This window comes from Panthera tigris, chromosome D2 (genome assembly GCF_018350195.1).
Source record: "Panthera tigris isolate Pti1 chromosome D2, P.tigris_Pti1_mat1.1, whole genome shotgun sequence".
Classification (NCBI taxonomy): Eukaryota; Metazoa; Chordata; class Mammalia; order Carnivora; family Felidae; genus Panthera; species Panthera tigris.
The window spans coordinates 42,327,150-42,342,929 of NC_056670.1; the positions used below are offsets into that span (position 1 = coordinate 42,327,150).

The window sequence follows — 15,780 nt, forward strand, 5'->3', positions numbered from 1 at the left end:
TCCTAAATGTACTAATTCCCTAGTAGTGTTTTTATATGAAGGATTCTTATTTTCCAGTCACTCTAGTACTTTACTGTTTAGAAGTGGGGTCTTTGTCTTCACTCCTCATTTGTTTCTAAATAAAGTATTCTTCACTGTTATTACTTTGAGACTTAGAGCATTTGGCTGTATCAACCCCTCCTTATTGGTCCCTACCCCTGCCTCACAAAATCTTGGCCATTGGCTCATTTTCCCTCTTCATTGTAAGCTTTGCTACAATCCTGACTGTCTCCAGTGTTCATGTATATGGTTCATATAACCCCCTGAATCCTTAGTTCCTTAGGATTCTCTCTGTATAAGATCATGTCATCAGAGATAGATATTTTTCTTTCCATCTAGGTACTTTCTTTTTTTTTTTTTTTTCCTCCTGCATAATTTCTATGGCTAGAACCTACAATGCAGTGTTGAATAGGACTGGTGAGAGCAAACATTTGTGCCTTTCTAATATTAAGGATAAAGCATTCAGCCTTTCACTGTTATGTATGATGTTAGCTCTGCTTTTTCAGAGTCTTTATCAGGCTGAGGAACTTCTAATCATATTTTGTTGAGTGTTTTTATCATGAAAGGGTGTTAGATTTTGTCAAATACTATTTCTGTGAGTATTGAGATAATTTTTTGGCCCTCATTCTCTTAATGTGGTGTATGACATTGGCTGATTTACATATGTTGAACCAACTTTACCTTTCTTGGATAAATCCTACTTGGTCATGGTATGTAATCATTTTATGTGTTGCTAGATTCAATTTGCTAGTATTGTGTTGAAGATTTTTTTTTTTAACCTTTTTTTAATGTTTTTTATTTATTTTTGAGACAGAGAGAGTGCAAGTGGGGGAGGGGCAGAGAGAGAGGGAGACACAGAATCCGAAACAGGCTCCAGGATCTGAGCTCTGAGCTGTCAGCACAGAACCCGACATGGGGCTCGAACCCACGAACCGTGAGATCATGACCTGAGCCGAAGTCGGACGCTTAACCGACTGAGCCACACAGGCACCCCTGTGTTGAAGATTTTTATGTGTATATTCATAATAAATATCAGTCTATAGTTTTCTTTCTTTCTTTTTTTTAAAATGTCTTTGTCTGGTTTTGGTATTATGGTCACATAGATTAAAAAGGGAAGTGTTTCTTTAATTTCTATTTTTGGAAGAACTTGTAGGATTCACCAGTGCAGTTATTTGGGCTTGGGCTCTTCTCTTCTCTTCTTTCTTTTTTACTATTTATTTTTAAATTTACATCTAAATTAGTTAACATTTACTGCAATAATGATTTCAGGCATAGAATCCAGTGATTCATCCCCTACATATGACACCCAGTGCTCATCCCAAAAAGTGTCCTCCTTAATGCCCCTTGCTTATTTAGCCCATGCCCCCACCTGCAACCCCTCCAGCAACCCTCAGTTTGTTTTCTATATTGAAGAGTCTTTTATGTTTTGTCCCCCTCCCTGTTTTTATATTATTTTTGTTTCCCTTCCCCTATGTTCATCTGTTTTTTATCTTAAATTCCACATATTAGTGAAATCATATGATATTTGTCTTTCTCTGACAAATTTTGCTTAGCATAATATACTCAGGTTCCATCCATGTTGTTGCAAATGCCAAGATTTCATTCTTTTGATCTCCAAGTAATATTTCATTGTGTGTGTGTGTGTGTGTGTGCGCGCGCGTGCATGTGTGTGTGTGTGTGTGTGTGTGTGTGTATACGACATCTTTATTCATTCATCTGTTGATGGACATTTGGGCTCTTTCCATACTTTGGTTGTTGTCAGTAGCACTGCTATAAATATTGAGGTGCATGTGTGCCTTTTGAAACAACACACCTGTATCCTTTGGATATGTACCTAGTAGGGCAATTGCTGGGTTGTAGGGTAATTCTATTTTTAATTTTTTGAAGAACCTCCATACTGTTTTCCAGAGTGGCTGCACCAGTATTTATTCCCACAAGCAGTGCAAAAGGGTTCCTCTTTCTCTGAGTCCTCGCCAACATCTCGTTGCCTGAGTTGTTAATTTTAGCCATTTGACTGGTGTGAGGTAGTGTTTCATTGTGGTTTTGATTTGTATTTTGGGCTTGGGATTTTCCTTGTGGAAGGTTTTTGACTACTAATTTAATTTCTATAGATGTTCTGTAGACATCTATTGAATTTTGTTAGTATGTAGTATTCAAGTCTTCTATTTCTTTGCTGACTTTTTCTTCTGTCCATTAATAAGGAGGAAGTAATTAAAGTCCAACTTGAATTTATCTTGTAGGGAAGGTCTAATAGCAACACATTTTCTCAGTTTTTGTTTATATGATGATGTTTTAATTTCTCCTGAATTTTGAAGGCTAATTTTGCTGGATATAGAATTCTTGGTTGATAATCTTTTAACATTTTGACTCTCATGCTTTCTGATGAAAAATCAGCTGTTAATCTTACTGAGCTTGTCTTCTACATGATGAATCCTATTTTTATTTTTCTTGCTTTGTTTAGGATTCTCACTTTTTTTCTTTTTTTTCTAGTTTTTGACAGTTTATGATGTGTCTCTTTATTATATTTTGGAGTTTGTCAAGCTAATGATTAGAAGCATTTTTTTTTAATGCCCTGAACCATTAAGTATCCCAGCCTTTTACAACGGTTTGTGTGTGTGTGTGTGTGTGTGTGTGTGTGTGTGTGTGTGTGTAAGGATGCTTTCAACAACCTGGTAAGCAGTTTGTAGCTCTGCCTTAACCTTCATTTCAACGGTTTGTGTGTGTGTGTGTGTGTGTGTGTGTGTGTGTGTGTGTGTGTGTGTGTAAGGATGCTTTCAACAACCTGGTAAGCAGTTTGTAGCTCTGCCTTAACCTTCATTTCCTTCTTTTTGCTCAGAGACTCAAGGAGAGCCAAAGATGAGAGGTTAAGTTCTTCTCAGGTATTTCCTTGGCATGCACAGAGCCCTACACAGGTGTATGGCCTTCTCTATGTCCAAGAATATGTTGGGGGTATTTCAGAGCCTCCTGTGGACATCTCATTCCTCAGGTTTTTCTTTAAAGTTTTTTTGATCATTGCCATTTCAGGCAGGTTGAAATTTTAAGCAGTGGCACTGATTTTTTTCAACAAATGTATTAGAGATAAGGCTGTTCCCACTGAGAGTCTCCAAATTAGTTCAAATGAAACAACAGTTGAGAATGAGCCTTTTCTAGGAGGGTGTTAGGTCAAATAGTAACTATTTTCTGGAAATGGTGCTTTTGAAAGAATTCCAAACCCAGTTTACCACCCACTTCTTCCTCCCAGTGATTGCTGAATTTCACTGCTATTATGCTTGTAAGGCTCTTATTTTCCAAGCTACCATAGAACTGGGCAGATAGGCATAGTAATAGAATAAATTAAAATGCCACAGGCTTGTTCTTACCAAGATTCAACTGGGTTTTTTTTTTTCTTTTCTTTTTTAAATAAGTGCTCCTTGGTTGTGGCAAGCATTTCTCTATTACTGGAAAAGTTGATTTTAACCAATTTGCCAGTGTTCTCAGTGCTTTTATGGAGGAGTGGAGTTTTTGGAGATATTTATTCTGCCATTCTGCACATATTTCCTTCTGTCTTTTTTTTTTAATTTTTTTTTTCAACGTTTTTTATTTATTTTTGGGACAGAGAGAGACAGAGCATGAACGGGGGAGGGGCAGAGAGAGAGGGAGACACAGAATCGGAAACAGGCTCCAGGCTCCGAGCCATCAGCCCAGAGCCTGACGCGGGGCTCGAACTCACGGACCGGACCGCGAGATCGTGACCTGGCTGAAGTCGGACGCTTAACCGACTGCGCCACCCAGGCGCCCCATTTCCTTCTGTCTTTTAATTAATAGATTTCATTTTTTAGATAAGTATTAGGTTTAGAAATATTGAGCAGAAAGCACAGAGAGTTTTCATTTACTCCCTCACCTTCTTTTATACAATTTGCTCTATTATTAACATCTTGCATTAATTGTTAAAGTTCATGAATCGATATTGATATACTAACTAAAATCCATAGTTTACATTAGGGTTCACTCTTTGTGTATACATTCTATGACCTTTGACAAATGCATAATTATATGTATCTACCATTACCTTATCATACAGAATAATTCACTTTGCTTAAATTGTCATGTTCTCTGTGTATTATCCCTTTCTTCTCTGCCCACCCCCACCAAGGCAAACACTGATCTTTTTACTGTCTCCATAGCTTTGCCTTTTCCAGAATGCCATATAGTTGTATGTAGTGTTTTCAGATTGGTGTCTTTCACTAAGCAATATCCATTTACATTTCCTCCATGCCTTTTCATGGCTTGATAGCTCATTTCTTTTTATCACTAAATAATAGTCCATTGTTAGGATGTACTACAGTTGTTTATCCATTCATTTCCTGAAAGATATCTTGATTGCTTCCAAAATTTGACAACTACGAATAAAGCTGCTCTAACCATTTACATGTGTAAGTTTTGAACTCATTTTGGTAAATATCAAGCATGTTTGCTGAATTATATAGTAAGATATTTAGGTTAGTAAGAAACTGCCAAATTGGCTGTACATTTTGCGTTTTCTCCAGCGGTGAGTGAAAGCTTCTGTTGTTACACATCCTCACCAGCATTTGGTGTTGTTTTGGATTTTAACCATTCTAATAACCATTTGCAGTTGCCAAATGATATATAATGTTGAATATTTGTTCACAAGTTATTTGCCATTTGTATATCTTCAGTGAGATGTCTGTTTAGAACTTTATTCATTAAAAACATTTTTTTTAACATTTAATAATTTTTGAGAGAGAGAGAGAGAGCGCCAGCATGAGTGGGGGAGGGGCAGAAAGAGAGGGAGACACAAAATCTGAAGCAGGCTCTAGGCTCTGAGCTGTCAGCACAGAGCCCGATGCAGGGTTCGAACTCATGAACTATGAGATCATGATGTGAGCCAAAGTCCGACACTCAACCGAGTAAGCCACCCCAGGTACTCCACTTTTGCTCATTTTTAAATTTGTTTGTTTTCTTGTTGAATTTTAAGAGTTCTTTGCATATTTTAGATATCAGTTCTTTGTCAGATATTTTACAAATATTTTGTCCCAGTCTGTGACTTGCCTTTTCAGTCTCCTAATGGTGATTTTCAAAGAACAGGTGTTTTAAATTTCATGCAGTCCAGTTTATAATTGTTCTTTCATGATTGTATTTTTTGTGTTGTTTCTAAGAAGGTAGAAACTCAGCATCACCTGAAGTTTCTTCCTTATTATCTTGTGGTTTTACATTTCATATTTAGGTCTTTGGTACATGTTGAATTAATTTTTGTGAACAGTGTGAAAGGTCATTTTTTTTTGCATATGGATATCTAGTTTTTCTAGTATCTCTTGTTGAAAAGACTATCTAGTATCCTTTGTTTTTGTTTTTTGGGGGTTTTTCGCTAGGTTTTCTTTCTTTTCTTTTTTCTTTTCTTTTTTTTTAGTATAATTAACAATGTTATATTAGTTTCAGGTGTAAAACATATTGATACAACATTTTTTTAAATTTTTATTATTATTTTTTTCAATATATGAAGTTTATTGTCAAATTGGTTTCCATACAACACCCAGTGCTCATCCCAAAAGGTGCCCTCCTCAATACCCATCACCCACCCTATGCTCCCTCCCACCCCCCATCAACCCTCAGTTTGTTCTCAGTTTTTAACAGTCTCTTATGCTTTGGCTCTCTTCCACTCTAACCTCTTTTTTTTTTTTCCTTCCCCTCCCGCATGGGTTTCTGTTAAGTTTCTCAGGATCCACATAGGAGTGAAACCATATGGTATCTGTCTTTCTCTGTATGGCTTATTTCACTTAGCATCACACTCTCCAGTTCCATCCACGTTGCTACAAAGGGCCATATTTCATTCTTTCTCATTGCCACGTAGTACTCCATTGTGTATATAAACCACAATTTCTTTATCCATTTGTCAGTTGATGGACACTTAGGCTCTTTCCATAATTTGGCTATTGTTGAGAGTGCTGCTATAAACATTGGGGTACAAGTGCCCCTATGCATCAGTACTCCTGTATCCCTTGGGTAAATTCCTAGCAGTGCCATTGCTGGGTCATAGGGTAGGTCTATTTTTAATTTTTTGAGGAACTTCCACACTGTTTTCCAGAGTGGCTGCACCAATTTGCATTCCCACCAACAGTGCAAGAGGGTTCCCGTTTCTCCACATCCTCTCCAGCATCTGTAGTCTCCTGATTTGTTCATTTTGGCCACTCTGACTGGCGTGAGGTGATATCTGAGTGTGGTTTTGATTTGTATTTCCCTGATGAGGAGCGACGTTGAGCATCTTTTCATGTGCCTGTTGGCCATCCGGATGTCTTCTTTAGAGAAGTGTCTATTCATGTTTTCTGCCTATTTCTTCACTGGATTATTTGTTTTTCGGGTGTGGAGTTTGGTGAGCTCTTTATAGATTTTGGATACTAACCCTTTGTCTGATATGTCATTTGCAAATACCTTTTCCCATTCCGTTGGTTGCCTTTTAGTTTTGTCGGTTGTTTCCTTTGCTGTGCAGAAGCTTTTTATCTTCATAAGGTCCCAGTAGTTCATTTTTGCTTTTAATTCCCTTGCCTTTGGGGATGTGTCAAGTAAGAAATTGCTACGGCTGAGGTCAGAGAGGTCTTTTCCTGCTTTCTCCTCTAGGGTTTTGATGGTTTCCCGTCTCACATTCAGGTCCTTTATCCATTTTGAGTTTATTTTTGTGAATGATGTGAGAAAGTGGTCTAGTTTCAATCTTCTGCATGTTGCTGTCCAGTTCTCCCAGCACCATTTGTTAAATAGACTGTCTTTTTTCCATTGGATATTCTTTCCTGCTTTGTCAAAGATGAGTTGGCCATACGTTTGTGGGTCTAGTTCTGGGCTTTCTATTCTATTCCATTGGTCAATGTGTCTGTTTTTGTGCCAATACCATGCTGTCTTGATGATTACAGCTTTGTAGTAGAGGCTAAAGTCTGGGATTGTGATGCCTCCTGCTTTGGTCTTCTTCTTCAAAATTACTTTGGCTATTTGGGGTCTTTTGTGGTTCCATATGAATTTTAGGATTGCTTGATACAACATTTTTATACATTACTCAGTACTCATCATTGTAAATAGAGTCCCCATCTGTCACCAAAACTTCATTACAGTATTATTGACTATATTCCTTGAGCTATACTTTTCATCTCTGTGACTTACTTATTTTATAACTGGAAGTTTGTACCTGTTAATACTCTTTATTCATTTCACCCATCCCCCAACCTGGATCCCCCTGGCAACCATCCATTTGTTCTCTGTATTTAAGAGTCTTTTTGTTTCTTTGTTTGTTTCTTTATTTGTTCATTTCTTTTTTAAATTCCACCTATCGGGCGCCTGGGTGGCTCAGTCAGTTGGGTGTCCTACTGCGGCTCAGGTCATGTTCTCACGGTTCGTGGTTTGAGCCCCGTGTCGGGCTCTGTGCTGCCAGCTCAGAGCCTGGAGTCTGCTTCTGATTCTGTGTCTCCCTCTCTCTGGCCCTCCCCCACTCATGCTCTGCCTCACTCTCTCTCTCAAAAATAAATAAACATTAAAGAAATTTTTTTTAATTCCACATATAAGTGAAATCATGGTATTTATCTTTTCTCTCTGATTTATTTCACCTAGGATAATACCTTCTAGCTCCATTGATGTTATTGCAGATGGCAAGATCTTTTTTTTTTTTTTTAACGACTGAGTAATATTCAATATTCGTGTACGTGTGTGTATATATACACACATACCACATCTTTTTTACCTATTTGTCTATCAGTGGACACTCGGGTTGCTTCCATATCTTGGCTATTATAAATAATGCTGGAATAAACATAAGGGTACAAATATCTTTTTGAATTAGTGGTTTTGTTCTCGTTGGGTAAATATTCAGTAGTGGAATTACTAGATCATATGGTATTTCTGTTATTCTGTCTTCTTTGAAATACCTTTGCTTCTTTGTCAAAGATCAGTTGACTGTATTTGTGGATTATTTTTGGATTCTCTGTTTTGTTCCACTGATCTGTTTATTCTTTAATCAGTACTGCAGTCTTGATTACTGTCGCTTTATGTGATAAGTCTGGAAATCACTGTCAGTATTCTGACTTTCTTCCTCTGAAGTATTGGTTATTCTGGCTCTTTTTCCTGTTCATATAAACTTTAGAATCACTTTGTTGATATTCACAAAATAATTTGGTGGGATTTTGATTGAGACTGTGTTGAATCTACCATTAAAAAACTATAGTAACCGTGAACATAAAAATACATATATTTAACTTTTTCTTAATGATGAAAAAAAGAAACATTAAAGGTTTTGTGAAGTCAAAGTGCAACTGAGATTAGAAAATAAATTAAGAAGAAAAATTCTGTCTCTCCTTGCCTCTTACACATGCATCTCTACTGGCTAGTCTAATGTGTGAATCACAAACTTTAGTACAGAATCACACATATTAGTAATCAAAAAGCTTGGGTTGAAGTGGAGAAGAACATAAATATATAGGTACAGCCACATAGTTTAGGGAGATTCCTTTAAAACGGCAATAATAATTATGCAGTGATGTGATTATTAGGTGTTTGGATTGACTATCAGGTACTATTGTATGGATTCAATTTAAATGGGTTAAAAAAAGCTTATCTCTTAAAAATTAATTTTTGTATTTATCCTGATCTTATTTTGGGGGAGATGATTTTATTTGCTATATTTATAGAACAGTGTTAAATAATATTGGTGATGGTGGACATTTCTTTCTTGTGCTTCTGTAACTACTGAACTCATTTTTGCCCTCCCCCAATACCCATATTGGTTCAGTTCTTCATATTCAGTCAACTACCTGGCCTGTGGTCAGCTACATAGATTCTGGCTTTGCTAACACACTGCCAGCCTTACAGTGTATTCCCCAAAACAGCATGCAGTCTTCTGTTGCTTCCACCATCTAATTTCTCTACCAGAAATCCACAGTTGTTAAAATCTGTATACAAATACAGATTTATGCCTGTCAGTTTAATATGAGGTGGTGTTTTCAGTGATTCCTCTATTATCTCATGTTTATTTTTCTTTACCTTTTTTACGTCTTCATCCCTGGGTTTGTGCTTGCGCTCTTGGAAAGTGATTTTACCTCTCATTTTCAAAAGTTTCAAAGGTTCAGATTCCCATATGTGAACTTCATTGTCTTCTCAGAATGTGAAATCTCAGAATCTTCATTATCTCTCATTTTTTTTCCCTTTCCTGTCTTTAATTGTGTCCTTCTATTTTCTGAAATAACCCTTGTTATGTATTTGTTTTCTCTTCCATCTTTGTCTTCTTTTGCATCTCAGTTATCTTCATTTTTTTTCCCAGCAAACTGCAGTAAGGTGTTATGTTACTTCCAATGGTTTGTCAGATAGTTTAGTACCAAATACGTAAGTTTAAACAAATTGTGTTAAAATTTACCATTTGAGGAATATAAGTGAAAGGTTATATGGCATTCTAGTATTCTTTTGACATTTATGTTAGAAAATTTTCTCAACATAAACAAGTTGGAAATTATTTATAATAAATAATATAATAGCAATTAGTTTTTATTTAACATTTACTGTATATCAGGAACTGTTCTAAGCACTTTAACATATATTACTTCGTATAAGACTTACAGCAACCTAATGAAGTAAGTACTCTTATTATCCTTAATTTATAGATCAAGAAAATGAAGGATAGATAAAGTAACTTGTCCTGTTACTAGCTAATAAGTGACAGAGATGAGATTTGAACTCAGGTAATCTATGCAGGTAATATAAAAATGAATAAGATATGGCCCTATTTTCAAAGGGCTTGCAATGTAATTAGAGGCGATAGCTATATAGATTTCTTTAATTTATGCTCAATAAATTAAGGATCCTAAAGTGCTAGTTTTATCTAGTTGAGGGCATCAGGAAGGGCTTTTGGAGGAAGTAGCATTTTAGTACTAGGAGAAGATATGTTTCATTTGGGATCTCATGGTGGAGGTATTTGAAATGCAAGCTAAGGTATATGAACTTCATTTGGTGTGCACTGGTAAACATTGAGAATTAAAGAAACTGTGGCCCAAAGATATTAAGTATTTTCAGTAGCTAGTTACTATCAGCCAGGATTTAAACCTTAATCCTAGGCAAGAGGCAGTTCTTTTATACCATTGTGGTTTTCTGGATACCATATCTTTTACCCTGTATTGTTAGTGGTAAAGACTTGTGACTCTTCCTTTGAAATGCTTTTAATTCATTAGTTCCTTGCATGTGGTTCATATTTAGTCAACCTAAAATAAGCCTTATTCTCAGTATCTTCCCTCTCTAATTTTTATTTTATTCATTTGGTAAACCAGGAAGTAAAGTTTAATTTGATTATTAACTGGTACTTTTTAATGTGACTGCTTCCAGATTACAATTTTAAAGTAGTGCTTTGTTTTAATGTCACAACCAAAGAACTTTAGAATCTCAGAGATGGAAGCTTAAAAAGAAACAATCTAGTAGTTAAAATCCATGTTCCTTAATCATACAGTGAAAGCAGCAACAACAAAAATAAACAAATTAAAAGCTAACTGTTTTTGATATAGAGGAAAAGAATACACAGTCTTTGTCTTCATGGAGTTCATGATTTGGCACAGATTGCACATGAACACAATATACTGTGTTAAGTATCATAGTGGGGCACACTAGAGGACTCTATAAGGACACCTGTGGAAGTACCAAGCCCTGCTTTAGGAAGGGATTAAGGAAGCTTTCCCTGAGGAAATGCCAACTAATTTAAGATGAAGAGGAGTTATCATTCTTCAGATCAAGTGGGCAGTGGAGGGCAGGGTAAATAGCCTAGCCAAGAGTATGGAGAGGTTGACATAGGTTTGGAGATGAGGGAGATTATAGTGTGCTTTGGCAATCTCAGGTAATTGGCTATGGGTTAAGATGTGTTGAGGGATGAAGTTGAAGAATAAATTGTATTTAGGCTATCTGTGGCCTCATAAGCCATATTTGAGTCTCCTTGTTCCTGAAAAACATGCCTTGCATTTTGTGCTGTTGTTTTTTATTTTCTTGTTCCAGAAAGCCTTCTCTTTCATTTCAGTCATACTTAACTTCTCTTTCATTTCAGTCATACTTAAACCTCATACTTTATGAGAAATTGTTTATGAGCAAACAATCCATTCAGGCAAAGAAAATAAGTGTAATTTGGGGGGGTGGGCAAGAAAACCTTCCAAAGTATGTCAACTTTTTTCTCTGAAAACATAGCTCTTATCTCTACTCTTCATATGCTAGATGAGTCTATGTTTTTGTTTTACTACTTTGCTAACTTTTTATTATTATATATTTTTCATCATTCCATGTATACATTGCCCATCTATTCAGTAATGGATGGTGAAATCATATTAATTGATCAGTAGTTGAAATTCAATCATTAAACTATATTTTGAACCAACAAGTATAAGGCAGAAGTATATGTAAACATATTAGAGTCTTAACTATAGATCAAAAATTTTTAAGTTCTTAAAATTTTTTTTCTTGGGTTAAAACAAAAATCAGGCCTGAAATAAAATACGAAAAAATAGTTTCAGAGAAAAATAATTTTGTGAAAACCAAGCCCATGTTGAATATTTAAGAGTTTAGAAATTTGGGAATATTTGTTATAAATTAGAAAATCTAGTGTTTCAGGGCGCCTGGGTGGCTCAGTTGGTTGAGTGTCCGACTTCCGCTCAGGTCATGATTTTGCAGCTTGTTAGTTCGAGCCCTGCGTTGGGCTCTGTGCTGACAGTTCGGAGCCTGGAGCCTGCTTCTGATTCTGTCTCCCTTTCTCTCTGCTCCTCCCCTGTTCACTCTCTCTCTCTCTCTCTCTCAAAAATTAATAAACATTAAAAAAAAATTTAGTGTTTCTACTTTTTCTGTGTGGTTAAAATTTAATGTGTTGTGACTTTGGCAAATTTAATGGGTCATGAATTTAACTTGAATTCTGCTATGTTAATATGGCCATTATATTGGAGCGAGTACTCGTTCAGTGTGTTATTTAATATATTGAGGTCTCACATATGTAACAAGTTCATGTCTTAAGAACCAGCTGGAATCATGTATTACATGAGTGTAGTAATTTAAAATTGCTTTAGCTAATGACTTCTGATCAAAGCATTGTGTTCTTCACAATCTATGAAACACATCAGCCCCAGTTTTTGTGGCTTTTTGTTTTTTGTTTTTTTGGTTTTTTTGGTCTGCTTTTTCAAGCACGTATATTGTATGAAACTAAAGGGAAGTTTAAATTTTCTTAGAGTAGACTTTTTAAAATATATTTTAAGATTGGGAAATATGTGGTGTATATAAGACTTTTATAAAATCAAGTTTAATCTTTATTAGAAAAGAAGACTTACCAATAATGTAAAAACAAAGTAGTAACAGTTTGTCTGTCTTAACTGTTTGCTGGGACTTACAAGAAATAGGAATCCAGGCGTGTGTGACCAAACTGGGAATGAAGATAGATAGCATAGTTATGGGGCTAAAAAAAGATGTGACGTTCAAGAGACCAGTTAAAATCAAGAGCTAAAAAGCAAACAATCCATTCAGGCAAAGAAAATAAGTGTAATTTGCGGGGGGGGGGGGCAAGGCCTTTCCCTAGAGTTTTTTCTTTCTCTTCCATTTACTAAGGAATAAGGTTTATTCAACCAATGTGTAAAATACATAAAAAGGGGAGGGAGTGCAGAAGATAATTGTATTAATGAGAACTAGAACTGATTGGAACTTTTGGTGGAAACAAATTCAGTGTCTGAGGTAAGCAAAAGTCAAAGGCTTTGTGATAATGATAACTGATATGTAATAATCACTGGAATAATTTCATTACCTTGTTTTTTTCTGAAATTATATTGTGTATCTTTTCCCTCCAACTTCTTCCCCTGCCCTTCCAGAGGCTCTCCCTATAGAGAATCTCCTTTGGGTCATTTTGAAAGCTATGGAGGGACCCCCTTTTTCCAGGCTCAGAAGATATTTGTAGATGTACCTGAAAATACAGTGATACTGGATGAGATGACGCTCCGGCACATGGTCCAAGATTGCACTGCTGTAAAAACTCAGTTACTTAAACTGAAGCGTCTGCTGCATCAGGTGAGTTCATATGAACATTTTTAGCTCTGATATTGTGAATTGCAAAATGAATTGACTTTTTAAAGTTAATTGGGTTTCTAATGTCTATTTAGATTTCTGTAGAAATAATGCTTATAAATAGCACATAACAAACTTCTGTGGGAGAAAAAAAACATGGGATTTTGTGTGATGTTCTCAGTATGGTCCCCAACATTTATGAGCTGTATGATATTTGGTAAGCCAGTTTTTCTCCTATTTCCTCATTTTTATTTTATAAGGTTGTTGACACAATTAGAAATAGTAGTTGTAAATTTAGAGATCTAATACCTGATGTATGGTATTCAGGCATTTAGTCATCAGTAGCTGTTATTATAATTTCAGCTAACTAGGAAATCAACACCAGTTTTTACTTACATAGTCACGTAATTTAACTTTTGTTTGAAACCTTCAAGTTTAATCTTCCTCAGTCCTTTCATTTATTTATTCTAGAAAATCTAGACTCAACAGTGATGTGACTTGTCCAAAGACACAGGATGAGCTGATGGTAGAACCTGGCTTCTTGTTCAATAGTACTTTTTTTTTTTTTTTTGCTTGAATTTACAGACAAGGTCAGATGCATAGCAGAAAACTAGGGAATAAAATACTGATTTTATTTTACTTTATTTTTTTAATGTTTATATTTGAGAGAGGGACCGAGCATGAGCAGGGGAGGGGCAGAGAAAGAGACACACAGAATCTGGAGCAGGCTCCAGGCTCTGAGCTGTCAGCACAGAGCGGGATGCGGAGCTCGGACTCACAAACCCGTGAGATCATGACCTAAGCCGAAGTTGGATGCTCAACCTACTGAGCCACCCAGCTGCCCCTAACAATATTAATTTTAAATCATGAGTGTCTTTTGGTTAATTTTAAAGCTTTGTTTGTTTGTTTGTTTTTGTAGGCTAGCCAATTTTTGCTTAAAATTATGGTTGAGAAAGAATTGTCTCGCTTCTCTCCTGAATTTATTTTCTGGATTACTTTCCTCAGCGTTATATGTTGTAACGTCTTATGAGCAGGGACCATTTCTTAGAATTCCTGGTGTTTATCAAAACCAGACTCATGATATATGCTCAGTAAAAGTTAGTTGAAGTGAAATATGGCTCCTGTGTTAATAATGATGATTAGTGTAAATACCCAGTTAAAGTCACATAAATTGTTTTATAAGTATTTGATTATGGATTCTCCAGACTGCTTTTCTCTATTCTTGTGGATTTTGGACTACCCTTTGAAAGAAGCTTTTCCATGCTACAACTAGGAACAAGAAAGTAGAGAATCTTTTTCAGATCTGAGATCCTTGGACTTGTCTCAAGGCAGAGATTCCATGATTGAACTCTCCAGACATAGATAGAGCTTACGTTTTTAACTTTAACTAGAAGATAGACTCTGGTTTATAGTGTTTCTCTGTTTACTACTCCGGGGAGATTTTCTCATCAGGAGCTTCAGGGTCAAAGGAAAGAGGAGGTAGAAGGGGTGGGGAATAGCCAAAATATGTTAGATATCTACTTTGAATCAGTCATTGTACTAGCTATACTGTGTACCCTCTTTTGTTTCTGGGTTTATTGGCCTGAAATATGAAGCATGATAAATATCAGCTAATCAGACCAGGCCATGTCTAATAATGACAGAAGTAACATACTTCAGGAGAGAATACGTGATTGATAAGACACTTAAAAGAAAAACTGTGACTCTCTTAATGGTTCTTTTCTGTCGTTTCGACCTCTAAAATTTTTAAATGAACACTGATCAAATTAACTTTACCTTTTTATTTATGCATTGAAGACAAAGTTATGAGAAGAAAAATTGCAGAATCTTTTTAGTGCATCTTTGAAATTTCACAAAATGCTAATAGAAGTTAAAAGCTGAATGAGTCTAAAATTTCACATAACTGCCTCTTAATTTCTTCCCCATGTAATACTACTACTCAGTTTAAAGAAGTTCAGTGTGATACATACACATAGTTTGAAAAATTCACATAGTATCCAGGCTTAATGAAAATGCAGAATTTCTGTCCTTCACTCCACCTCAGTCAACCTTTTTGTTGTTGTTGTTGTTTTTGTTTGTTTATTTATTTTGAGAGAGACAGCATGCGCGAGTTGGAGAAAGGGAGAGAGAGAGGATCCCAGGCAAGGTCTGCACTGTCAGTGCAGAGCCTGATGTGTGGCTCAAATTCATGAACTGTGGGATCATGACTTAAACTGAAATCAAGAGTCAGACATTTAACTGACTGAGCCACCCAGGCATCAACCTTTTTCTAATCTGAACAGATTACCGTCTGAAGATTTCTCTAGAGCTATCATGCAGGGACTTCCTTTTATCATATTCTGGGATTGGGTCCACTATTTCCTGTATATCTTCTTCTTATTTAAAAAAAAATTTTTTTTAATAAGTTTACTCCCTCATTTTGCTAGAGTATATCTTTCATTTACTTTCTAAGAGGGGGTAAATGGATGGTAAGTTTTTTTTAGTTAGTACATTACTGAAAATTTCTTTCATGTACTCTACTATAGCATATTAATGATTTGCCTGGGGTGGAAGTGAGTTTTTCCTTAGAAATCTGAATGCATTGCTTTTCTAGGATTCAGGTTAGCCACTGGGAAAAGTCTACATTCTGATCCCCTTTACATTTTATGTTTCCTGTTTTTATTTCTCTGAGAGATTTGTAATCTTTTTTTTTTTTTCCCCTGGCACTCT

General features: G+C 36.0%; 1 protein-coding gene across 7 annotated transcripts in view; it reads left to right on the plus strand.

Annotated features, from left to right (window-relative positions):
* Positions 1 to 15,780, plus strand: part of CCSER2 (coiled-coil serine rich protein 2) — a 189,099-nt gene that overhangs the window by 106,572 nt on the left and 66,747 nt on the right. For all 7 annotated transcript variants that reach the window (XM_042960154.1, XM_042960153.1, XM_007093134.3 and 4 more), the window contains one exon: positions 12,879 to 13,074. In XM_042960154.1, the coding sequence (XP_042816088.1) occupies positions 12,879 to 13,074 (196 nt within the window). The remainder of the gene's footprint in view (positions 1 to 12,878; positions 13,075 to 15,780) is intronic.